This window comes from Amblyraja radiata, chromosome 1, assembly GCF_010909765.2.
Source record: "Amblyraja radiata isolate CabotCenter1 chromosome 1, sAmbRad1.1.pri, whole genome shotgun sequence".
Taxonomy (NCBI): Eukaryota; Metazoa; Chordata; class Chondrichthyes; order Rajiformes; family Rajidae; genus Amblyraja; species Amblyraja radiata.
This window is the reverse complement of record NC_045956.1, coordinates 118107037-118134016: the sequence shown is the minus strand read 5'-3', so window position 1 is coordinate 118134016 and position 26980 is coordinate 118107037. Positions and strand designations below refer to the sequence as shown.

Sequence of the window (26980 nt, the reverse complement as noted above, 5' to 3'; positions counted from 1 at the left end):
CATTGGGTCCCAGTCACACGGGCGGCGTGGGGTGTGTGGGCAGGGGCGGTGGGAGGGGGGGAGGGGGTTTAGGGGAGGGTGTGGGCGGGGGGGGGCTGTGGGATGCGGGGAGGTGTGGGCGGGGGGGGGGCTGTGGGGTTGTGGAGGAGAGAACTCTGAGAAAAGACGGGAAAGAGCCATGGGAGAGTGAGGGGGGGGGGGGGGCAGGAGCCAGCGAGGGGAACCAGAGGGAAAGGGGCTGAAGCAGGCGGTGCGATGGGACTCAGAGGGCACTGGTCATTCTTCTCAGCCGGGATCAGAGTCTCCGCTATCCGTTTGGCAACATCGGCGATATCTCCAATTCCACGCCGGGCTGGGCCTCTTTCCCTGGCCCCCACCTTCGTGCGTGTGCGTGTGTGTGTGCATGCATGCGTGCGCGATCGGTAGATGCAGCTCGCGGTTCGGTTGGTGCAGCTCGCGGTTTCAACGCGGCCGGTCGATCCAGCTTGAGGCTTTCCAGGAGAGTGCCCTCGAGCTTGAAGGTCGGAGACACTCTTCTGGACTCGCGGATTAGGTCGTCCAAGTGGGACAGTCCCTTTAACTGTTGACATGTTGGAAACAATCAGTCTGTACATTCCCATAAAGAGCATTATCAGGTAATTAGTGATGAGATATGGTTTTGGCCAATATTTATGAGATTAAATATTGGCCAAAAACATCAGGGTATCTCTGTTACAGTTTGCAAATATTCCAACAGGATCTCTTACACGTTATAATGTGATCTTTTATTTACAATTGCTGAGGCAACGAATAACCTTTGGAGTCTATCCCCTCAAAACAAATTTCAGGTGACTTGAATCCAACCTTTTGTTTCAAAAGTGCTAACCATGGTTGATAGCTACCAATTAAACAATGGCTAATGCAAGGGCAACATATTTTCTCATTTATTGGTGTCTCAAGTATAATGAAATATAACAACATTAAAAGATAGAATAATTATGCTTCATGTTTGAAAGTTGAAACAATTCAGATTATCTCCTCTCTTAAACGTGTTCTATTTTCTGCTTCTAAGGCTCAATGTTCATATGAAAAAAATAAATGTTCTAATTGGAAAGCAGTCTTTTTATTTAATTTGGGACATGAAATTTTTTAAATTTGGGAAATGAAAAGTCCAACTATTCATATCAAATTGATTTTTTCAAATTTGAAAGACAAGTATTTTTAAATTTGGGACAATGAAAGGAAGTGAAGTGGAATGAAATATAAGTATTAGAACATCCAGTATAGTGCACCAAAAAAAAATCAAAAATTAAATACAATTTAAAATCATCTTACCCTTTTCTTCATCAATTGTGAAGACTCCAAGTCCAGATCCATCTCTTATGGAATATCTAACATCGCCATCTCTACCTTTGTCATTGTCAGAGGCTTTTATAGTGATTACTGATGTACCAATGGGAACATCTTCTCCGACAGATCCATTAGCCACAAAGAAAGGAAATGCAGGAGCATAAAGATTCTCATTTACATCCACCACCTCTACTTGAACGTAGCATGATGAAGATAAAGAAATTGGTCGTCCTTTATCCTTCACGCGAGCAGTCAAATTATAGAACTGCTTCTTCTCAAAATCTAGTTTGTGCACAATGCGAAGAGCTCCACTTAGCTTATCCACATCAAAATATCCTTCTCCGTTGTCTATCAGACTATAACGTACTTGACTGCTTTGCCCAACATCAGGATCATAGGCTTCCAACCACATTGCAACCGTTCCTTCTGGTAAATCTTCTCGAATTTTAATGTGATAGTTTCTGGGAATAAACTCGGGTGCATTATCATTGACATCTTCCAAAGTCACCTTGAATATAACTGTTGAAAACAGCTGTGGCTCCTCTTTTGCTTGATCTCTGGCTTGGACCTTCAGTAAGTAAACAGGTTCCTTTTCTCGGTCTAGCAATCCTATAACTTTCACAATTCCAGTTACGCTATCTATTGCAAACATATCCGTGTCTGTCAGAATAGAATATCTGACTTCTCCATTGGCACCGAGGTCTCGATCTGTTGCTTCAAGCTGAATAATTTTGCTTCCCACTTCTTTGTTTTCACTCACTACTTCTGAATACACATCCTGCAGAAATTCTGGCCTATTATCATTTGCATCTAGTATGTTTACATCTAGCAGACGCCAAGCAGACTTCTGAGGTATCCCAAGATCATACACTGTTATATTAAGTGTATAATGGTCATTATTTTCCCTGTCCAGAGGAGAAAATACTTTCAACCATCCTGCTTCCATATCAATAATGAACTTGCTGTCGATGTCGCCTCCAGAAATTACATGGACCAATTTCCCATTGAAGCCATTATCAAAATCTGTAGCATTTATAAACAATAACTTTGTTCCTACTGGACTATCCTCTTTAAGTTGAATTACACCTGGGAACGAACTGTGAAACTGTGGCGCATGGCGATTAATGGAATGATTATCAGAAAACAGGTCTTCACCATCACCACGGTTGTAGATCTTATTTGCCTGGAGAAGTTTTTCTGCCAAGAATTTAGCCACTCCAGTTTCCGTACAGAACAAATTAACATGTTTACGACTGGTTGCAACAGAGATGTTGATGTACATTGGAACAGCAAAGTTTTCTCCATCCGTAGCTGTGATCTGCAGACTATAAAAAGATTCTGTGACACCAGGTCCGTCAGTGAGAAGCCGCTTTAACACAAGAACACCAGAGTTAGGATTCAAATCAAATAAATCCAATTCATTCCCTGTTACTATTTGATATCTTACAAGCTGCATCTCATCTGCATCAATAGCAGATACAGTAGTAATCAGTTCACCAATATTCAGATCCATCGGAATTGTACCTATACAGTTGACTTTCTCAAACAATGGTTTATTGTCATTTTCGTTACTTAAAAAAATAGTCACAAGCGCTTCAACTTCACGTCGATAAGGTGAGCCCCAGTCAGACGCGCGAACCCGCAAGTTATAAATCCTTGGCATCAATTCATAATCCAGTTCTTCCGAGGTCCTGATATCACCACTGAAATAGTCTATTACAAAAGGTGGTGGGTTCAAGTTGGCAATACTGTACGTTACATATCCATTATCATCAGCATCAATGTCTGTGGCACTTACAGTCAGGACACTGGTGCCAACTGGCACATTTTCACTGACAGTGGCCTTGTATGATGACTGCTTGAATTCAGGAGCATTATCATTCATATCTATTATGTAAACAATTACTTTGGTTGATGCCTGTCTGTCAACAATTATAACTTCAAACTCATGGGAGGAAGCTTCTTGGGCTTTAATAAAATCATTGGTGGTGATGAGACCAGTGTCAGGGTTAATATGAAACTTATCCACTTGATACCTGAAAGCAAATTTAATTTGCGGGTACATTGGATTTGCTGTCACCATCACAACCGGAGAATTTGGTGGCGCAAACTCATTCAGACTGGCCTTATATACAGCCTTCTCAAATCTACAGGGCAATGATTTTGATTGAGGGGATGTCACACGGATAACTTTCACACCGGAAAACTGAGGGGGACTTCCTTTGTCCTTGGCTTGAAGTGTGAGATTATACCCAGAAGGCTGGCTTTCCCAATCAATCTGATCGACAGCTTTAATGCGGTATTCTTTGCTACCAGGACCTGATCTCAAGGCTCTGAACTGATGTAGTGGGTCACCTGCTACAATATTTAAGGAAGCTACTTCTCCATTGACTCCTGGGTCTTCATCGTCCACAGTTATGATCGCATATGTTGGATCATCATCCATGTCTGATGGGACAAGAGTAACAGCTGTGATGACTGGAGCATTTTCATTTCCCTGTTCCACATGAACAGTAAGCTTTGCCAAGCTACTTGTTCCGCTACTGCCATATAATTTCTTGCCACGATCAGCAGCGAGGATTTCCAAATCATACTGTTTCATTTCTGAGTAGTCCAGCCTGCCAGTTAGGGTAACCACACCATTGGTGGGATGAATGGCAAACGTATCGGTCCAATCCTTGAAGCGGTAATAAAACTCTCCATTAGTGCCGATGTCTGCATCAGTGGCTCTGACCCGCGCCACACTGGTTCTCAAGGGTGTGTTTTCTGCCAAAGATACGCTGTAGGATGTTGGTGAAAACAATGGCCGCAGGTCATTTGTGTCTAAGACATGGACTTTAACCTTTGTCCGTGATTCAGCATTAGTTTTTTTCTCAATTGCCTTAACATTCAGCAAATAATGGTCCTTCACCTCTCGATTTAAGACTGCAGAATTCCCTCCCTTGGTCCTAATACGCAAGAAACTGAAATTCCCAAGATTGTAGTCTTCAGCTTTAAACAAGTTTTCGTGATCACCAGAAATAATTTTATATCGAAACTCTGATGCTGGATGCGTGATGTATATGCCCATTTTTGGATGACTTTCTAAATAGGTCTTGGCTGCAGAATTCTCATAAATATAAGCATTGTAAAGGTGCTGTGTGAATTGTATTGATGGCGTGGGTTCCTTCTTCCTATTTCCTTCACAGCTATTTAAAAGCTGAAAAAGCAGCAAAGAAACCAGTAGTGCAGTAGATCTCACCATGATGGCACTTGAACAATCACCAATTGACCTGAAAAACAAAATAACAGAGTTTTAATCTTTTCAAAGCAGCATGTTTAATCACGCTAACAAGTTTTTACGCTCAAATATAACTCGCATTCACGACAACCCAGAAAATACAAAAGAAAATGCATAACAATGTTCTGTAAAATATGATATAAGTACAAAGTATTGGATTTATTTTTCCATTTCTAAGATAATAGCCTCTCCATCAATGTCAGCAAGATGAAAGAGATAGTTTTTGACTGCATGAAGCACGGTTGATCCATCAGCATCGATGGTGTGGATGTAGAAATGGTTGAGAGCTTAAAGTTCCTTGATGTTAATATCACCAATGATCTGTCATGAACCAACATTGATACGACAGCCAAGGACACACATCAACGAGTTTACTTCTTGAGGAGACTGAGGAAATTTGGCATGTCTCCAATTACGCTTACAAACTTCTGCAGATGCACCACGCAGAGCATATTGTTGTGTTGCATCACAACTTGGTCTGGGAACTGCTCTACCCAAGAATGCAAGATGTAGCCCACCCCATCACACAAACCAGACTCTCCACCATTGACTCCATCTATGCTTCACACTGCCTCAAAAAAAATACAAAGACATGTTCCACCCCAGTCATTCCTTCTCCCTGCTCCCGTCTGATGAAATGTACAGAAGCTTGAAAGTGCACATCACTAGATTCAGGAACAGCTTCTTCCCCTCTGTATCAGGCTTCTGAACTGTCCTTCCATAAACTAGAATATCCTTCACCTCTACCACATTGAGGTCATGAACTTTGCCTAAGGAACTGATGCGCTACAATGTACTAAAATGCGGACAGCTATATTTTGCACTCTGTGTTTTCCCTTTTTATCTATCTGCTGTACTTGAGTTTGAACCGATTGGATCTCTGTATGATATAACTGATCTATTTGGATAGCATGCAAAACAAAGCTTTTCACAATACCTTGGTACATAGGACAATAATAAACCTAAACCTAGTCACCAGGCAAACCTGTGCAATGCACAACCAACTGAGGAAATTAACACCCTTTCCATAGCCCCACTTATCATTTGTTCTTCAGCAGTTATTTAATTGCAGAGTTCCCCTATCGATGTGACACTGGGACTGCTCAGTTCCAAATGAAAACCCACTGACTCAGCAAGCCAAATATAAAACCATTATGACCTACAAAGACTGGACTTCAGAAAGAAGTGATCTTAACTAACCATGCAGCTTTGCAGTTTGTTTGCACTTATGTGCACTGCAATAATTTTGAGAGACCAGGCATTATTGACACAACATAAAGACACCTCATCATAATGGAAAGTAAGGGGCAACTTCCATCATATGGTCCAAAAACCAAATGAGATTCCAGGATAATGAGAATTCAATCTAAAAGCAAGTTTAGTTCTCCAATTATCTCTACAGAAGAAGTATATATCCTACTGAAATGGGTTTTGCAGACATTAATAGTGCTCTTGTATATCAATCCAAACTATAATTGAGAATCAGCTAAATTTCTGAAGAACTTAACACTTATAGCAAGTTTTCACAAAGACATGCATATCTCTAGGTAGACAAAAGTGCTGGAGAAACTCAGCGGGTACAGCAGCATCTAAGGAGTGAAGGAAATAGGTAACGTTTTAGGCCAACACCCTTCTTCAGACTGATGTAGGGTGAGGGGGGGGGGGGGGAAAGGGGGAGTGGGGATGGGGAGAAGAAAGGAAAAATGAAGAGGAGGAGGCTGAGGGCTGAGAAGGGGAGAAGAGACAGCAAGGGTTACCAGAAATTGGTGAATTCAATGTTTATGCCACTAGGGTGCAGACTGCCCAAGCGGAATATGAGGTGCTGTTCCTCCAATTTCCGGTGGTGCTCACTCTGGCCATGGAGGAGGCCCAGGCCAGAGAGGTCAGATTCGGAATGGGAGGAGGAGTTGAAGTGCTGAGCCACCGGGAGATCAGGTTGGTTAATGCGGACCGAGCGGAGGCGTTCGGCTAAATGATCGCCAAGCCTACGCTTGATCTCACCAATGTAGATAAGCTGACATCTAGAGCAGCGAATGAGGTTGGAGGAGATGCAGGTGAACCTCTGTCGCACCTGGAAGACTGCTTGGGTCCTTGAATGGAGTCGAGGGGGGAGGTAAAGCGACAGGTGTAGCACCTCTTGCAGTTGCAAGGGAAAGTGCCCAGGGAGGGGGTGGTGCGGGAGGGAAGGGAAGAATTTACCAAGGAGTTACGGAGGAAGCGGTCTTTGCGGAAAGCAGACAGGGGAGGGAGATGGGAAGCTGTGGCGAGTGGTGGGGTCATGTTGGAGGTGGCGAAAATGACGGATTATTTGTTGTATGTAACGGCTAGTGGGGTGAAAGGTGAGGACTAGGGGGACTCTGCCCTTGTTACGAGTGGGGGGATGGGGAGAGAGAGCAGTGTTACGGGGTATGGAAGAGACCTTGGTGAGAGCCTCATCTATGGTAGGGGAGTGGAACCCCCGTTCCCTGAAGAATGAGGACATTTCCGATGCCCTGGTGTGGAACACCTCATCCTGGGAGCAGATGCGACGTAGAGGGAGGAATTGGGAGTAGGGGATGGAGTCCCTACAGGAAGCAGGGTGGGAAGAAGAGTAGTCCAGATAGCCATGGGAGTCAGTGGGTTTATAGTGGATGTTGGTCAGAAGTCTATCACCTGCGATGGAGATAGTGAGGTCAAGAAATGGTAGGGAAGTGTCGGAAATGGTCCAGGTGTATTTGAGTGCCAGATGGAAGTTAGTGGTGAAGCGGATGAAGTCAGTTAGTTGTGTGTGGGTACAGGAGGTAGCACCAAAGCAATCGTCGATGTGTTGTCTACCTTCGATTTTCCAGGATCTGCAGTTCCTTCTTAAACACATGCATATCCCTTTTGTTTCTCTTCCATTGAGTATGCAAGAATATTCAGCTTTTGGCATGAATTTAATTTACATGGGTCATTAAAATACATGTTATCAATCTCTTGTTGTAACACAAGGTTCAAATAAATGTTGCTGCAATTAGGTTGTCATGTTTGAAACAATTGAGATCATTATTTAATTTTTAGTCTCATTTGGCTGCAGGAAATAAAGTAACTGAATAAAGTAAGATATAATCTTTTAAAAATGTTTGTCACGATTCATGATAATCCTGCTGAGTTGTACCGCATAGCAAATTTTTCTGGAAAGGTTTAAGTTACTAAATACTGTACAAAAATATAAGCTACCAATGTTAGATACATAGATAACTAGACAGTAGGTGCAGGAATAGGCCATTCGGCCCTTCAAACATCATCGACATTCAATGTGATCATGACTGATCATCCACAATCAGTACCCCGTTCCTGCCTTCTCCCCATACCCCTTGATTCCGCTAGCCCTGAGAGATATCTAACTCTCATTTGAATGCATTCAGTGAATCGGCCTCCACTACCTTCCGAGGCACAAAATTCCACAAATCCACAACTCTGTGTGAAAACGTTTTTACTCATCTCAGTTATAAATGACCTACCCCTTATTCTTAAACTGTGGCCCCTGGTTCTGGACTCCAACATCGGGAACATGTTTCCTGCATTAAACATGTCCAATCCCTTATTGATTTTTAAATTTATAAAATCGAAATTAAATATACACCTATAGCCATTGCAACATTAAATCGCCAAAACAAGATTATCCCGTTGTGCAAATTTTATTGATTTTAATTCAGAAGATTTTACTTATTCTTAGTTTTATGGCTGTATATCTGCTTTGGGAAAGCTTCACTGTATAGTCAAAACCACAATATATTTATAACAAGCTCTAGTTTTGCACATATTTGTGGTAAACATCAGTGCATAGCAAGACCAAACGCTCTATTTTTAGGCACGTTAGCTAGCTGTCCAGAAACTAATTTACTTCAGGACTTTTTACTATATTCAAGGAGTACATCGTTGGTTCCAAGACACATGGTTTTCATGTAAAGACAAGGAACCAATTTCTATTTTAACACATTCTCAATATAGCTTTACCCTGAATTCCTTAACTGAAAAAGCATACAGAAAATATGTACTTTCCTTCTGAATAAATAGCATCAGTTGTTTCATATATCACTATACATACACCCTCCACTTTGTTCAGCTTGGTCATTAGTCTGCTTTTGCATATTGGGAAACCAATATCAAAAGGCTTTCTTTCCAGGATAAAGCCTGACAAGGAATGCAGAGTTTCCATTTTTGAGATCATTGGTAATAGTCAGTCATATGGAGTAAATTATGCATTCCAACAGGGTTGGTATAAAAATAAAGGAAGGGTGTGTAGGACAGTTTATTTGCAGCATTAAACAAAAATTCAGAACAGCTACATCACTGTTCTTTAGCGATGAGCAAGAAAACTGCCACAGAAAGAAGAAAGATGTAATAAATGAAAGAAAAACATAAGAGTTTGCTGACACAAGGAACTGCAGATGCTGGAACCTTGAGCAAAACACAAAGTGGTGGAGGAACTCAGCAGACCAGGCAACATATGTGGTGGGAATGAACAGGTGACGCTTTAGGTTGGGATCATTCTTGCGGCTTGTTAAGAATTTGCTTCTATCCTGCCAAAAATTTGATTAAGGATTTGTAAAATCCACCTAGCAGTTAGACATCAGCAAATAAAAAAGAAAATTTGAGCTTTCTCCAGAGCAGCAACTCAAATGTTCCTCGTCTGCAGAGTCATCAAAGGAAAAAAACCCACAGTTGACTGAGGACTAAAGATAACTCATCACTGCTTAAACATGGTGAATAATTCAACACTGTAGTAAAAAGATTTTATTCATTTGGCAAATCAAAAGAAATTGACAACTCATTATGGATCGGAGGAGAAAGTAGATTTTAACGTAATTACAAGAACTTGAAGCTGTCACCACCCGAAGACATAAAGCAGTAAGTAAGTAAGTTTATTGGCCATGTATTCACATACAAGGAATTTGCCTTGGTACTTCACCCACAAGTAACAACATGACATACAATGACAGTTACGAATGACTCAGAAAACACTAAACATTAATAATAATAAAACATTAATGATAAAACACCATTGATCAAGCTTGTGAACCAACAAAATACCTGATCAAAGAGAGGCTACAGATTTTTGGCTGTTGAGTAGAGCAACTACTCGTGGATTTTATCCTGTCAAAACTGGGGATTTCAACCACAGAGAATGAGAGATCTGGAAAGAAATTGCCAATGGAGGGACGGGTTTACACAGAGAACAAAGAAAAACGGCAAGCATTTCAGGAAGGATGAAGAATGATGAGACGGAGAAGCTGGAGTCTTGGAGAACCAGTGAGCAAACAGGGAAATGAATGAACCACAGCTGGGGGAGACAGTAATTTGAAGGAAATACTAATCATTTCTGGTTTTATTGATACATTTTTCATTTTGGAGATTTAAACCATTTTTTTAATTAACTGTTTGTAATCACACCCCAAATGTTGTTATTTACTTCAGCATGTTTCACGCAGGGCTGAACATAATCAATTTCTATTTGAGATCAGCACAGGGCCAATGTTTGTCCAGTGACAATACTTTCATTGATTATCTAAAGAAACTCAGGTATTTTGTTTTTTAATGAATCTTGGGATGAATGCATCAATTTTTAGTTTTGTAATAAAGTTGAATTAAATTGATAATTACAAAAGTAATACCTGCAAACCTGTGCATTGCTGTGCATGTTTTTACTAATGTTCTTTTTCATATCATAGAACAAGAAACTACCGCACATGAAAAGGCCCTTCGGCCCACAAAGTCTGTGCTGAAAATTATGCCAAGACCAAGTCAAATATTCGTGCCTTCACATAATCCATGGGGGCGTTTATGAAAATCTTACTACAATCCATGTCAACAACACCCACTGCCCTACCCTCATTGATCACCTTCATCACTCCAAAAAACTCAATCAAGTTAGTAAGACAGGACCTGCCACGTACAAAACCATGCTGACTGTCTCTAATTAACTTATTGTCTTCCAAAGGGGAGCAAATCCTACCCCAAAGAATCCCCTCCAATAACTTTCCTACCATTGATGTGAGGCTCACCAGCCAGGATTCTCTGGATAATCCCAAGATTCTCCCTGCTTCCCTTCATAAATAAAGGAACAACTAGCTACTATCCATACTGTTTCAAGAAACCCTCTTGGATACAAGTCACAAGCACTGCAATTTTGGCGCATCTAAGCCTTTGGCATTGAGCAAGTCACAGTCAGAATTGGGGAAGTTAAAGTCACCAGTAAGAAAACCCTGGTGCTCTGGCATCTTTCACTAATCTCTCTATATATCTGTTCCTCTATCTCCGCTTGTTATTGGTGTCTTACAGTACAATCCCATTAGAGTGTTTGCACCTTTGTTATATTTAAGCTGTACCCATATCATCTCACTGGACAAACCATCCAGTATGTCCTCCGAGTGTCACCGCGAGTCTCCCAGTAAAACAACTTATCCATCGCTTTTGCGTCCTTTTAAATCACGTTTGATACATCAAAACCCAGAACATTGACCTGGCAGTCGTGTCCCTCTCGCAACCACGTTTCCACAATGGTCACAACATCATAGTACCAAACACTAATTCAAGCTCCAAGTTCACCTCCTTTCCCCATAATACTCTTTAAATGGAAATAAACACATCTCAGTTCATCAGCATCATCATATTCCTTCACCTCGTCCCTGCCTGCTCTTCCTTTAAAACTTACTGGTCCCAACATCTACCTTCCAAACACTCCTTCCAATATCTGACCTACGAATCTGGTTAACACTCTCTGCCTCTCTAGTCCAAACTCTCCCGAGTAGCACCAGCAAACCTCCCTGCAAGGATATTGATCCCCTTCCAGTTCAGATGCAACTCATCCCTTTTGTACAGGACACATCTGCCCGAGAAGAGAACCCAATGGTCCAGAAATCTGAATCTCAGCCCCCTGCACAAATCTATGAGCCACGCATTTATCTGTCCTATCTGCCTATTCCCACCCTCACTACTATGTGGCAACAGGAGTACTCCAGAGATTACAACCCCCAGGATCCTGCTTTCTAATCATCTGCCTATATTCACTTTGCCTCACAGTTACCTCACAGTAACTCCTATCTGTGACCCGCTCAGTCTCCCAGACGACCCATAGGTTGTCCAGCTGCTGTTCCAGTTCCATAGCGCGGTCTTAAGGAGCAGCAGCTGGATGCAGCTCATAGAGTTGCAGTCATCAGTGACACTGAAAGAATGCTCGACTTCCCACACCTTGCAGGAGGAACATTCAACTGCCCTAATTGCCATCTTGCAGGGATGACAGTGGAACAACAATGGCAGGTATTTCTGGGAATAATACAGAAGGTGCAGGATCATTTCATTCCAAAGAGGAAGAAATATTCCAAGGGGAGTAAGGGACGACTGTGGCTGACAAGGGAAGTCAGGGACAGTATAAAAATAAAAGAGAAGTACAACATAGCAAAGATTCACGGGAAGCAAGAGGATTGGGTAATGTTTAAAGAGCAACAGAAGATAACTAAAAAGGCAATACGGGGAGAAAAGATGAGGTACAATGGTACGCTAGCCAAGAATATAAAGGAGGATAGTAAAAGCTTCTTTAGGTATGTGAAGAGGAAAAAAATTAGTTAAGACCAAAGTTGGACCCTTGAAGAGTGGAAAAGGTGAATTTGTTATGGGGATCAAGGAAATGGCAGATGAGTACTTTGAACAGGTACTTTGGTCTTCACTAAGGAGGACACAAACAATCTTCATGATGTACTAGCCAGAGGATCTGGGATGACAGAGGAACTGAAGGAAATCCACATTAGGCAGGAAATGGTGTTGGGTAGACTGATGGGACTGAAGGCTGGTAAATCTCCAGGGCCTGATGGTCAGCATCCCAGGCTACTTAAGTGGCTTTAGAAATCGTGGACACATTGGTGATCATTTTCCAATGTTCTATAGATTCAGCATCAGTTCCTGTGGATTGGAGGGTGGCTAAAGTTATCCCACTTTTTAAGAAAGGCGGGAGAGAGAAAACAGGGAATTATAGACCAGTTAGCCTGACATCAGTGGCGGGGAAGATGCTGGAGTCAATAATAAAAAATGAAATAGCGGCACATTGGATAGCAGTAACAGGATCGGTCCGAGTCAGCATGGATTTACAAAGGGAAAATCATGCTTGACTAATCTTCTAGAATTTTTTGAGTATATAACTAGGAAAATGGACAAGGGAGAGCCAGTGGATGTAGTGTACCTGGACTTTCAGAAAGCATCTGATAAGGTCCCACATAGGAGATTAGTGGGCAAAATTAGGGCATATGGTATTGGGGGTAGAGTGCTGACATGGATAAAAAATTGGTTGGCAGACAGGAAACAAAGAGTAGGGATTAACGGGTCCCTTTCAGAATAACAGGCAGTGACTAGTCATGTACCGCAAGGCTCGGTGCTGGGACTGCAACTATTTACAATATACATCAATGATTTAAATAAAGGGATTCAAAGTGACATTAGTAAATTCGCAGATGACACAAAGCTGGGTGCAGTGTGAACTGTGAGGAGGATGCTATGAGAATGCAGGGTGACTTGGACAGGTTCGGTGAGTGGGCAGATGCAGTTTAATGTGGATATATGTGAGGTTATCCACTTTAGTGGCAAAAACAGGAAGACAGATTATTATCTAAATGGTGTCAATTTGGGAAAAGGGAAAGTACAACGGGATCTGGGGGTCCTTGTTCATCAGTCAATGAAAGTAGGCATGCAGGTACAGCAGGCATTAAACAAAGCGAATGGCATGTTGGCCTTCATAACAAGAGGAGTTGAGGATAGGAGCAGAGGTCCTTCTGCAGTTGTACTGGTGTCCTGGTGAGACCACACCTGGAGTATTGTGTGCAGTTTTGGTCCCCTAATTTGAGGACGGACATTTGTGCTATTGAGGGAGTGCAGCGTAGGTTTCCAATGTTAATTCCCGGGATGGCAGGACTGTCATATGCTGAGAGAACTGAGCGGCTGGGCTTGTATACTGGAATTTAGAAAGATGAGAGGATATCTTATTGAAACATATCAGATTATAAAGGGTTTGGACCCGCTAGAGGCAGGAAACATGTTCCTGATGTTGGGGGAGTCCAGAATGAGGGGCCACAGTCTAAGAATAAGGGGTAAGCCGTTTAGAACGGAGATGAGGAAACATTTTTTCACACAGAGAGTTGTGAGTCTGTGGAATTCTCTGCCCCAGAGGGCGGTGGAGGCCGGTTCTCTGGATACTTTCAAGAGAGAGCTAGATGGGGCTTTTAAAGATAGCAGAGTCAGGGGATATGGGGAGAAGGCAGGAACGGGGTACTGATTGGGAATGATCGACCAAGATCACATTGAATGGCGGTGCTGGCTCGAAGGGCCGAATGGCCTACTCCTGCACCTATTGTCTATCTTTACAGCAGTAGACCAAGGAAAGTTATGAAAGAAAAAAAACATGACCACACCTTATCCCACCGTTACACTCTACGCTAGAGCTTCTCGACCAAAGCCTCGCATTTACCCTTCACACAGATCACTTCACTCCACACCACCTCTCTCCCAATTAGCTGTACCACTACACCTTACCTTCATTGTATTGCCTGCCCACTTAGCCAATTTTGATCACTCAACCTCTTGAAATTCCCCCATTGCTGCTATGACACTGAAATATCCTCAATCCCCTTTCAAGTAATCATCCACAAACACTATAGGGCCTGTCCCACTTAGGCGACTCTTTAGGCGACTGCCAGGGACTAGTTTTAATGGAATTCACCTACGACAGTATGTATGTCAACCTACGACAGTACGTATGTCAACCTACGACAGGAAAAATTGTCACCACTGTCGCAGAAAAATGTTCAGCATGTTGAAAATTTTCACTTTCTTTAATGCCTGCTGTACCTGCATGCCTGCTTTCATTGACTGATGAACAAGGACCCCCCAGATCCCGTTGTACTTCCCCTTTTCCCAACTTGACGCCATTTAGATAGTAATCTGCCTTCCTGTTTTTGCTACCAAAGTGGATAATCTCACATTTATCCGTATTAAACTTCATCTGCCATGCATCTGCCCACTCCCCCAACCTGTCCAAGTCACCCTGCATTCTCATAGCTAAATTTCAGTGCAAATTTTTTTTCAATTCAATTCTGAATTGGTCTGCAGGGGCAATTTTTGCAGCATTATTTAAACTACATAATTAATGTACTGATGTGCATCTTCCAAATGAGTTCCTCAGTGTTGATCAGGGAATTAACCACATTTCTAATTTCCAATGAACTAATTAAATTATGTGAAAACAAGGGTCATCACAAATCTCAACCACTAGCTCTAATCTAATTCATGCTTCTTTTAAATGAAGCTTCATACTGTACTTGGCCTCAAAGTTTAAAGTTCTCAGCAAGATTTGAGACGTTAATAATTAGTAAAAGGATCAGCAACGTTAACTGGACATGTCCTAACATGCCCCAGAAGTCTGCATGGCTTAGTTCACCAGCCTGTTGATAACTTCAACTTTATTTAGATCGGATTTTGACACAAAATGACACTTTCACATATAGTTTGGCCAAAGATTAGAAAAAAGGCACTAAATTACTTGACCACTTATGATGATTTAAGACAGGTTCTGTTAATGAGCAGCCAAGATCTTTGACATAATAGTTTCATGTCAGTATCAACGGTAAAATGAATCAACTTTCTACTTCACCTTTTATGCCAATGAACAAATGAGTGAATTTTATTTCTGGGAATCCAAAACTTGTTCTTTTATAAAGTTATTTCTACTCTGGTTCCCATTCTTAAATATTGCTCAAGAATATCAACAGTGCTTTTTGCAAAAACACAAATCCCCTGATCATTTTATTCTAATGAACACCCTCAGTATGTGAACTTACTAATACACTTAAGACATAGAACAGTACAGCACAGGAACAGATCCTTCAGTCCACAATGCCCACCTGAATGCAATCCTTATTGAGCTAATCTTCTCTGCCTGCACATGATCCATATTCCTCCATTCCCTGCCTATGCAAAATCATTTTAAATGTCACCATCGTTTCTGCCTACACCCACCAATGGCACACACCACCCCATGTAAAAAAAACTTGCCCTGCACATCATCTTTAAATTTTGCACCGCATCTCAAACCCATAACCTCTTGCCTTTGACATTTCCACCTGGGGTTTAAAGATTCTGACTGTCTACACTATTTATGCCTCGTATGATTTTATAAATTTCTATCATGCCTCCCTTCAACCTTCAGTGCATCCAAGCAATCCAAGTTTGCCCAATCTCCCCTTCCAGCTAATACTTTCTAATACAAGCAGCATTCTAGTAAGCCTCTTCTACATGCTCTCCAAATCCTCCACATCCATCCTGTAGTGTGACAAACCAGAACTGCAACAATACTCCAAATGTGACCTAACCAAAGCCTTATAAAGCTGTAAAATTACTTACTGACCTGATGCCCTGACCAATGAAGACAAGTGTATCATGCGCCTCATTGAAACATGAGAATATGATCATTCCTCTATATTTTGTTATTGTACTAAACAAGATTATAATTCTGTCCTTAAGAGTCAATTTCTTAAAATAATACGTCAATGTTTTATATGTTCTTTCCCAATAGCAGATTTAACTGAAACACAAACTGCTGGAGAAATTCAGAGGAACAGGCAGCACCTGATTCAGATGAAGAAGGGTACTGACCCAAAATGTTGCCTGTCCATTCCTTTCCCAGAAGCTTCCTGACCTGCTGAGTGCCTCCAGCATTTTGTGTTTTGCCCAAGATTCCAACATCTGCAGTTTCTTGTGTCTGCAAGTTTAACTGTTTGATGGCACGTGGTTAGGGGGCTGTTCACAAACAAAAAACTTCATGCCCATGTCTCACTCCCCAACTTACTTTTATGAGTGAATCTACTTGACCTAAACAGTCAAACTACAAAGCTACTGACTCCCAAACGCCCTGGACAATAAAACATTCTGCACTGGAACAACACAGTATGTCAGACCAAACGGCAAAAATTAATTGCCAACATTTCTAAACTACAGCATAATAGAGAAGGAACATTGTGAAACAGCAACCACTTGAAAACAAATAAAAATAACAAAAAAAATCAATCGGTAATCTAACGACTCTGTTATTCCTGAGAGACAATCTGTAACTCGTAAATAAACTTTGAAGGGGTACCATGATTTCAGATACAGCACGGGAAGGAAATAACTGAATACTTTGACCTACCTTGATCAGAAACGGCGGAAAAGCTCTCAAACTGGTTTCCAACCATCTCTTTGCAAACCTAATCCAAAATTAGCAGATGTCCAACAAATGTCGAAATTAGACACAAAATGCTGGAGTAACTCAGCGGGACAGGCAGCATTTCTGGCATCATCTCCAACAAATGTTGCTCTCCTACACGCTTTACGGTAAAGAATGGTCAGTCCACTTCAATGCTGGCTTCTGATCTCATTCCCCTCCCATTGACGAATCTTATCGTCAAAATTATCACCAAAGAAAAATGCCGAAGCAACAAAACCACGCTCGTGTGTGTGGGGGAAACAAGCTTACAGGCTCCTCGTCGCACCTTGCCTTCATCGACCTCGCAACAACTGGAAGCAGTTGAGCTGCAAAGCGACCTGCTACCGACTGCTGAAACTACTCCACTGTACAATTGGGCTCACTCGCGGAGGCGTGACTCGACGCCGGAACCCCAACTACCGCCATCGAGACAGCACTTTGAGGAGCTCCAGACAGGCGTTTATCGTCATGTTGCAAACGCTTTACTTATTTTTTCTTTTGATCCGGTTAGGTAAACCTCCACTGTTTAAACAGAAGTTCCCCTCACCACGTGTGCCTGCACGTCCCCCAAGAAACCGCTTCGCTGCCTGCTTTGCACGCTGGTGCGAATAAAGTGTAACGCCCGATCGCAGTGTATGAATGTTTAAAAATTAAAATGAAGCCCAGCTTCCCACGATCGCCCCAATTTCAACCTCGAACCTATAATCTGCTCTCCCACATGCCTCAACACATAGAAATATCGCGCTGCTCGAGTCGCGGTGCTGCCTGTTGCTCGGAAGCTGCTTTGGAAAAGCTCCAGCAAAACTCAAAGCGCTCGAGTAACTCAGCGGGTCAGGCAGCATCAATGGTGGGAATTTAACGGGCAACGTCTCGGGTCGGGACCCATTTTCAGGCTCTAATTCGGAAATGCTCCAATTCCTTCCACCCTCTAATCAGGATCAGGATCGAGGGGGGAGGGGGGGGGGGGGGGAGAGAGAACTCGAAACAGCTTTGCACTCGTGGATTCCCCAAAATACGATATATTTTTTGTTTGCAAAGCGAGACGTGTGCAACTAGTATGCCCGTCACCCTGGAGACCGGGCTGTGGACTTCATGCAGAATAGGAACGACTCGTGCGAGGTGGAAAAAAATCAAAATGCCAAATCAACTTGGTACAAAATAATTCCCCCCACCCCAAACAAAAAGTTTGATGGGTAAAAGCCGGTGTGACAGATGGCTGGGCAGGTGGCTGGAGTTACCTGCTTTCTAACGCCTTTCTTCAGAGCGCCGCCATCCGCACTGCCCTCGCCGCCCACCCCCGGCCGGGCAGCAGAGCCCGACACTAAACTCCGCAACAACGCCACCGCCAACTTCCCGAGGGAGCGTTGCACAACGGCCAAACAAAACTAAATTGTGTTTTTTTTTTGAAGAGACAAATGCTGCTAGGAGGGAGTGAAAGGTAACGCGAAGAGAAGCGGTGCGAAAAGCAGGAGAACTCACGGTGGCTGGTGCTTGACGGTGCGATGCCCCGGGCACCGAGTTCCCTCCCCGGGCCCCGCTCCAACAACAGCCCACAAACTTTCCAGGCGCGGCCAAACTCCTCGCTCCGGCTACCACACGACGCCCCCCGAGGCATTAACTCGAGTGGGAGTCAACCGGCGGCTTTGTCCTGGCTGAATGCTGCATGGTATAAAGGTCTCACTCCTTCCCCTTCCTTCCCACTCTCTCTCTCCCCTTCCTTCTGTCTTTCACCCCTCGCCGGTCCGGCCGCTACTGGCGGCGAGCATGCGTCGTGCCCGGCACTACCTTCCCCTGGCATGCAGCTGCAAGAGCGGCAGGCAGCCCCGGATACCTCCTGCTCCCGCACACACTGCGACCTTCCCCCCACTCGCTCCACGCACTCACTCCTCAATTCAGTCCGCCCATATTCCTGCTTGCAATTATCATCCCCAATTGTAAACAGTGTACGACTTTTGATCAAAATCAACCACCCGCATCTGAACTTGGTGGAAACTGATTTTAATGGGATTAAGTTAACAATTCGACAAAGTCTCCAGGCATTTGAAAGTTTCACTTCTTTTTGCAGTTGTTAATTATTCCATTGCACTCGGAAACCGTGTGTGTATCTATCTCCCTGCTCTGTCACAATACAACACCGTCGATCAGAGAAAGCTATACCCTCCTAAAACGATACAATTAGTTTTATTCCAGATACATCTTCAGACGAAATTCAGTTCCTCTGAAGCATCTTATAAAATGTTAAAGCACGTAACAAAATGTTCAGCAACGAACAAAGGTGTAACCAGTCCCTCCCCATCCAAAAGTCGCTGTAACCGCGACGGTAACATGGAGAAAAAAAAGAAGAAACTACTTCAACACGCCGAAAGGGATGCGCTGCACAGATTTTGTTTGACTGCTGACATGAACTACCCACCATTCGCAAGTTAGTAACATGATTGTGTGGATGATTCCGTGAACACACTTGGAATGATAGAATGGCAACAATTTGATTTGATTTGACTTTCCATACAAAACAACGAACGACATCTGTGCCATGCCAATGACATTTACAAAAGGGCTATTCTCAACTAGAACTAGTATTAATAGGAATACCATCAAAATAGCATTGCACCACATTGGTAAAGTCTATTTTGAGACTTTTCATTGATCTTACAAAAGACTGCAAATTAAAATAGCATTCAGCATTGCCCCTCCCCTCCAATTCGAAAAAGATCGATAGTGGTGAATTATATTCAAATACTGCATAGCCGAGCATTACTTGCTAATAAACAAATCTTCCAAGTTCCAGAAGTTAAAATGAATTTACTCTGGGGAAAGTTTGCGTCTAGTGTTACTCTTGCTTATCAAATGTTGCAAGCGAGACAGTCGTTTGAGCTGCTGCCGGCAAGCACCGCGAGGATGAAGGGGATGTCACCAATTTCCTGCACAAACAATTTCATCATGAATTTCAGACTTTGAAAGTAAGAACTCCAAGATTGATCAATGCGACCTTTCACCCGCAGCTGGGACGGAAATCAATATCGCAATGGTTCATTTTTTGTTGTTGTTCTGTCAATGATAGATAGCTGCGGTTTAATTTGGTTCCAAGAGGATTATTCAGAGAACTGACCAGTACAGCACAAGAACAAGCCCTTCGGCCCACAAAGCCTGTGCCGAACATGATGCCACCACTTGCCTACCTACACATAACCCATATTCCTCCACATGCCTTTGCAAAAGTATTTTAAATGTACTCCAGTACAAAAGTATTCCAGGCACTCACTACCTCTGTGTAAAAAAGATGCTCCGCAAATTTAATTTAAACTTTGCCCCTCTCAACAATGCCCTCTAGCATTTGATATTGTTCATCCTGGGGAAAGAAGATTCTGACTGTCTACCCTATGTTTGGCTCCCATAATTTTATATACTACTATCAGATCCCCAGATAAAACAATCCAAGTCTGTCCAACTTTACCCTATAGCTAACATCCCTTAATCCAGGCATCATCCTGGTAAGCATCCTCTGCAACCCGCCCGCAGCCTTCACAATATTCATGTAATGGGGCGACCAGAACAGCACACAAAGCGGCCTAACCAAAGTCCTAAGCTGCATTATCTCAAGCCTTGGCCTCTGGAAGCAAGCATGCTGTATGCCTTCTTTGCCACTCTACCACGTTACCACTTGTGTTGCCACTTTCAGAGAGTTGTAGACTTGATCGCCAAAATCCATAACAGATTTGAATGCAGTAATTGCAACCAAAATATATGTAAAACATATTATTTTGGATTGGTGTCAGTACTTCTCACCTCACACACCTGTGAAACCTTTATTGAAACTACCTATTTTCTGAAAAAGTATACTTACTAAAGTCTAGTCTGTTAAAGACCAAACCCGAAATCAAATTGAATCGGTTTAAAGTCTCACCTGATCTTTGAAGAACTTCTGTTTAAACAGTTATCATTGACAGAACAATAACAAAAGTATTAATCATTGCAATATTGATTTCCATCCTGGTTCCGGGTAGAAGGTCACATTGATCAATCCTTGTTATGGAGTTTAAAGAGCATGTACCAGGCAAACTTACTGACGCGTCGAATCGACGTGAAAAGCCTGCACCTTGCACATTTCATTGGGATGCTTCTCTAAAATCACTTTCCTCTTGGTGTCATATTTTTGAGTTCCAATAGTTCCTACTAATCAGTCATTCCAGACTCGCATAAAGCAGATTTGGAAACACATATTAAATTATAAAATGGTACACGTTCTGAGCGATGTCCCAATGAAGTATTCATCGGGATGGGGACACTGCTTTTTGAACTGAATTCGGTGCTTTCTGTGCCACCGACACACGGGGGCGCTCTTTTACAATATTGCCGCAGAAAGGATTTTTAGATGGTGTGATCGCTGCTGCAGAACTCAAGGCTGCAAACTTAAGCAATCACACAATTTCAGTATAAAAATCACCAAATGCACCCATTAACTGGACGTCTCTGATGCACCTTTCTCTTTGTGCAGGCACTAACCCGCTTTCCAAACAACTTGATCTGCGCTTTGAAAATCGTGCTGTTTATTCTAACAAACCCGAGTTCCCGAGGCTTTCGTTTACGTTTACTTTTGAGAAACTGCGTCTCGCAGAATGAATCTGATGCCAAGGTGAGTTATGTTGTCTCCGATATCCATTCGTTTCAATGTAAATGCAAAATAAAACGACCACACCTGAAATTACAAGGCCTCGCTTGAAATAGCATCTATCTCAAATCACCATAATGCACACAATTGCGAAGACTTACCACGCCAGATGGATTCGACAGTTCCCGAGCAGATAAAATCCCGGGGATTGCCAGGCAAGAAGAGAACGTTATTCCTACTTGTTAATTCACTCCGCCAGAGAGCGGGATCAAAGGTGATATTCTTCGGAATCATCACATTTCTAGCGAAAACAAAACAAGTTTGTAACGATGTGGGTAAAGTGAAAGAATCATGAAAAAGCTTTCCCAAAGTCAGCTACTAACACAATTCCTGGTGGGATGTCTATGGATTAGAGGCTGTGACGTCAATGACCCTCACTCCTCCCCTCCCCTCCCCCGCCGTCTCCCGTGTCTGGGAATGTACTAAAAGTTTCCTAAGTTTAAACCAAACATTCTAAAGTATTTCACACGATAAAAATAAGTCCAATTTATTTGCTCATTTTCCTGTTTGCGCGCGTGTGTACAACATACAGAATTGCATATTGCTTCTTTATTTTTGATTCACGCAATAATTATTTGAGTTGATCGACTTAAAATATAAAAAGATGTATTTTTTATTGGAAATTACTTAATTATAATCATTGCATAATTCGCAAAAGTGCGAATCGTTCGCATAATTCGCAAAACGTCCAGTTAAGTTTTGACAATTTATTGTCATGCTTGATTATTCGACAACCATAACTCTAGTGTAACTGAATTATCTTAAATATTATAGATAATAAAATATTTAATATATCTGTCAACATGTTTGGCATATGATTTATGGCTGCTTTAGGGCTGTTTCCATTGATAAAAAATTTAAATCTCTGCAGTTTAAAAAAAAACCCCAAATAATGTAATTTTGTTTAGATAAGATATTTACATTTACAGGGTCATTGTGTCAATCACTCAATGAATTCATTAAGCACCCACAGAACCTATTATTTTAGCAATCTGTCCAATAATTTCACCAACCTTAGTTGCCGAATCTTTGTCGCTGAACTGTTCCATCGTACGAGGCAAAGCTGTTATCTATACCTTCTGAAATCAAAAGAGTAAGAATTGGCCACTGGATGTATCATTAGAATGTGGCTGTAAAACATTGATTGGTACGTTAATACACGATGATCATGAGTTTAATGCCATGAAATGGCACTATTTACTTGCCACTGCTTCATTTCCGTATTACATTGGTAGCATTCAGTCACAGTTGAATGGGTAACCAATTGAACTCATGAAGAGAAAGTGTGAGGTGGAAAAGTAAAGAGCAAAGGAAAGACAGGCAGTCCTGTCTCACAGGATTGGTAGGACGATGAGGAAAGATCATTCTACCAAGGAAGCATGAATTTCTAATAAATCCATCCACTGCAAGAAGGAATGAATTGGATGGATATGGGGCAAGGAGGACCATTTCTTCCCTCCTGTGGACCTCACACAGTTTTCATCTTGAAGGTAGTGATTGGTTTGAATATGGCAAGAAATGAGTTTCCATCCCACAATCCAGCTTTAATGAAGCATCATTTTGGGGTTGGAACATTTGCCGGTGACTATCGCCCACTGGAATATGAACTATCTTATCGTTTTCACACTGGATATAGAATGGAGCAAAATATTTGATGAGCATGTCATTTTAAGTATCCTTCTCACACCCACACTGGCCTGTCTGTTCCCAGCCTTCTCCATTGTTACTGACAGGCCAAGTGCAAATTAGAGGAACAATATCTCATACTCCACTTGACTTATTTGGTACAAGCATTGGATTTTCCAATTTCAGGTACTCTACTTCCCTGGAGCCCTCCTCCCATACACTCACTTGTCCAACTAATTTTCTTCTCCCTTTGATCACCTTTACCATTCCCTCCCTGCACCCGGTCCCATACGCACACATTCCCCTCCCCAGCTGGTTCCACGTTCCTCCATCTAGCCTTTTTCCCACCACTCACCCCCACTCATACTGTTGTTATCTTGGTAATCCTTCCTCATAGTCATAGAGATATACAACATAGAATCAGGCTCTTTGGCCCAACTTGCCCATGCCAACCAACATGCCCCATCTACACTTGTCCCATCTGCTTGCATTTGGCTCATATTCCTCTAAACGAATCCTATCCATGTACCTGTCCAAATGCTTTTTATATGTTTCTCTTGTCTCTCAGGGTCTCAACCAGAAATTTTGACTTACAACTTTTTCCTCCACGGATGCTGCTCAACAGTTGTTCAGTGTTCTGTCTGTTATCCTTTCAATGGCTTCATCATTTCACCCTATTGCAGACATTTATGTGTTCTGCCCATTGCCTCCCCCCCGCCTTCTCTGCTACTTAGGCTAACTTGCTTTCTCTCCTCTCAGTTCTGGTGAATGGTTCGCAACCTGAAAAATTAACTGTTTCTCCTTCAGCTGATGATGCTTGACTGGCTGAGTTTATTGCGCACTTCTGGTTTTTCAGATTCCAGCATCTGCAGTAGTTGCATCATGGTCTTGAACTCCTTCAACTCTAGTGCACTGCATTCCATGTGCTCATCTTGTTCTTCTTTACCTTGGAGAAACCAATTGCAACATAGAACGTAGAACGTAGAATGGTACAGCACTGGAACCACAATATCGGCGTTGAACATGATGCCAAGATAAACAAATCTTCTTTGCCGGCAAATCATCCATATCCCTCCATTCCCGGCATATCTTCTTAAACGGCACTATCTTTTCTGTCTAAGCAATTATTTTGTGGAAAATCTTTATTCCATGTGGAGGGGTGATCTTAAGCTTCCAGCTGTCTGTCATTTTAATTCTCCATTCTACTCCTATTCTGACTGAGCAGACAACGGCCTCCTGCAGTGCTCCACATTGAGGCTGAATGTGAACTTGAGGAAGAGCACTTAATCTTCTGTTGTGGCATGTTTTGTGAGTGACTCAATCGTGAATTTCTGTTGGTATCAGAACTGGACAGTTCTGCTGAAACTAACCTCTCCCTTGACACTGCCCAAGTGGTTGGGTATTTCCTACAGTTCTGACCCGTTTTTACATGCTCCTTTGGTTTTTTTATCTCAGCCAAACTGCCCTTTTCAATCTAACAACTGCTTCATTATTAGTTTATCACCATAGCAACCGTGGCTTCACTTTATCAGAGATAATCCCTTCCTCCAATTCATCTTCACCCACCCTACCTAGAACTAATAGCTATATTTCTCTCATTCCTAGTTTTGATGAAGGTGTTTGACCTGAAGCATTCAATCTATTTCTCCTTCCACATAGAACACAGAACCATACAGCTCAGGAACAGGCTGGACACCCACAATGTCCTTGTCGAACAAGATGCCAAATCGCTTTTGCGTGCACGTGATCCTTATCCCTTCGTCTCCGGCATGTTCATCTACTGTCTCCCTGACTCTACATCCTGAAGAGAAGCATACCAGGAATCAAGAGTGTTTTATTGTTATTTGTCCAGAAATATAACAATGAGAAAGGGTTGGAAGAAGGGACTTGACCCAAAACGTCACCCATTCTTCTTCTCCATAGATGCTGCCTGACCTGTTGAGTTAGTCCAGCATTTTGTATCTATTGGACACAATGAACGAGGAGCATGACGGACAGGATGAGCGAGGAGCACAGCTGGTGGAAGAGTAGTTGAGGTCTATCTGCACCCTTGATGTCGGTCATGGGAGGCACCCCAGGGGCACAATGGTGGATGGGAGCAGAGGGATGTCAGCTTGCTGGTCGATCCACTCATCCAAGGAAGGCGATGGCTGGAGGCCCTGCAGCATCCTGGATCGAGCACCACTCATAAGACCTAAGAGTGTGCACTGGACTTTAAAAATTGTGCCAAAACCTGGTGTCTCTTTCATGTGGCCCAGTGGGCTATTTGTGGACACTTTGCTAATCGGAGATTATGCTTAGGTACAGCAACTTTACTGAACTGCATGTAAGGAAATAATTTTGATGTGCCTTTACATATGTGACATTAAAGCACCATTTAATCATTAAACAATTGAACCATTAATAGCTTGATGGTTGTTGGGATGCCTGAACTTTCATTTTCACTGCAATACCATTGGAGGTATTTATGAAAAGAAAGGACCTGACCTTATTTTATCCTCAGCCCTCTGGCCGAATCCTCCCCAGCCGTAGCTTCAACACACACACAGCACTTCACCTCAACACAAAGCTGCCCCCTATAGACCACTCCTCTATACCTTCCTTTCTTCTTTTTGACTGCTGCAGTCAACCGTCTCTCTTCTAAACTTGTAGGAAGAAACAGCAGATGCTGGTTTAAACTGGAGATAGGCACAAAATGCTGGAGTAACTCAGCATCTCTGCCTGCCAGCCAACAACCAGCATCTCTGGAGAGATGGAATGTGTGGCGTTTTGGGTCGAGACCCTTTTTCAGACTGATGTCCATCTCTTTTAAATTTTCCAGGTGCTTCACTGCTTCAAACTGACTACCTCGTTTGTCAATGGACATACACATTTGGAGCAACTCAGCGGGTCAGGCAGCAAAAATCTGGAGAAAATAAATAGGGGTGACATTTTGGTGTTGAGACCCTTCCTTGGCTGTCTATTCGATCCCGACTACGGGTGCTGTCAGAACGGAGTTTGTAAATTCTCCACATGATCGCATGGGTTTTCTCTGAGATCTTCGGTTTCCTCCCACACTCCAAAGACGTAAAGGTTTGTAGGTTAATTGGCTTGGTATAAGTGTAAATTGCCCATAGTGTGTGTAGGATAATGTTAGTGTGCGGGGATCACTGATCGGTGCAGACTCCCTAAGCCGAAGGGCCTGTTTCTGCGCTGTATCTCTAATCTAAACTAAAGTAGACTAATCTGCTGAGTGTGTCAGTGTTTTCTATTTCTATTGAAGATAAAATATATCTGCACCTGCAGAGTACTATCATAGAATGAATGGCTAGTTTAAAAACAATAGATGCTTTCTTTGGTTAATAACAAACAAACTGAGGATCTTAGTGGGACATGCTGCATCTTTTGTTAGAAAGGAAGCATCGATGTTTCAGGTCAATATCCTGCATTAGGACTTTCCTTGGTATACTTAATATTAACCTTACTATTTTGAAGCAGAAACTGCAAATGGGATTGATCATCAGTCACCCCTGCCTTGAGAATACCATTATATCAGTCTGAAGAAGGGTCTAGACTTGAAACGTCACCTATTCCTTCGCTCCATAGATGCTGCCTTACCCACTGAGTTTCTCCAGCATTTTTGTCTACCTTCGATTTTTCCAGCATCTGCAGTTCCTTCTTAACCACTATAAGATTATCTGCCGTTCCCAAACAACAACATTTTATTTCTGGCCTGTTTCTACCGTGACACATGAAGATATATCACGAGGCCACCTCAAAATGAAAGTGGTGACGCAGTTTAGATATTGACATATTTACAATAGGTTTTGATATAATCTCAAACTGACAT

The 26980-nt window shown here is 42.4% G+C and overlaps 1 protein-coding gene across 6 annotated transcripts in view; it reads right to left on the bottom strand.

Annotated features, from left to right (window-relative positions):
• Positions 1-21899, bottom strand: part of fat1 (FAT atypical cadherin 1) — a 197443-nt gene extending 175544 nt beyond the window's left edge. For 2 of the 6 annotated variants that reach the window (XM_033029641.1, XM_033029665.1), the window contains exons 1-2: positions 18336-18730; positions 1315-4601 (exon numbers count right to left, since the gene is read on the bottom strand). In XM_033029641.1, the coding sequence (XP_032885532.1) occupies positions 1315-4573 (3259 nt within the window). In that variant the 5' untranslated portion in view covers positions 4574-4601; positions 18336-18730. Of the gene's footprint in view, positions 1-1314; positions 4602-16799; positions 17130-18335; positions 18731-21626 lie in introns of those variants that run through there. The other 4 variants (XM_033029649.1, XM_033029674.1, XM_033029682.1 and 1 more) reach the window with 4 other exon arrangements.
• Positions 21900-26980: the final 5081 nt, after the last annotated feature.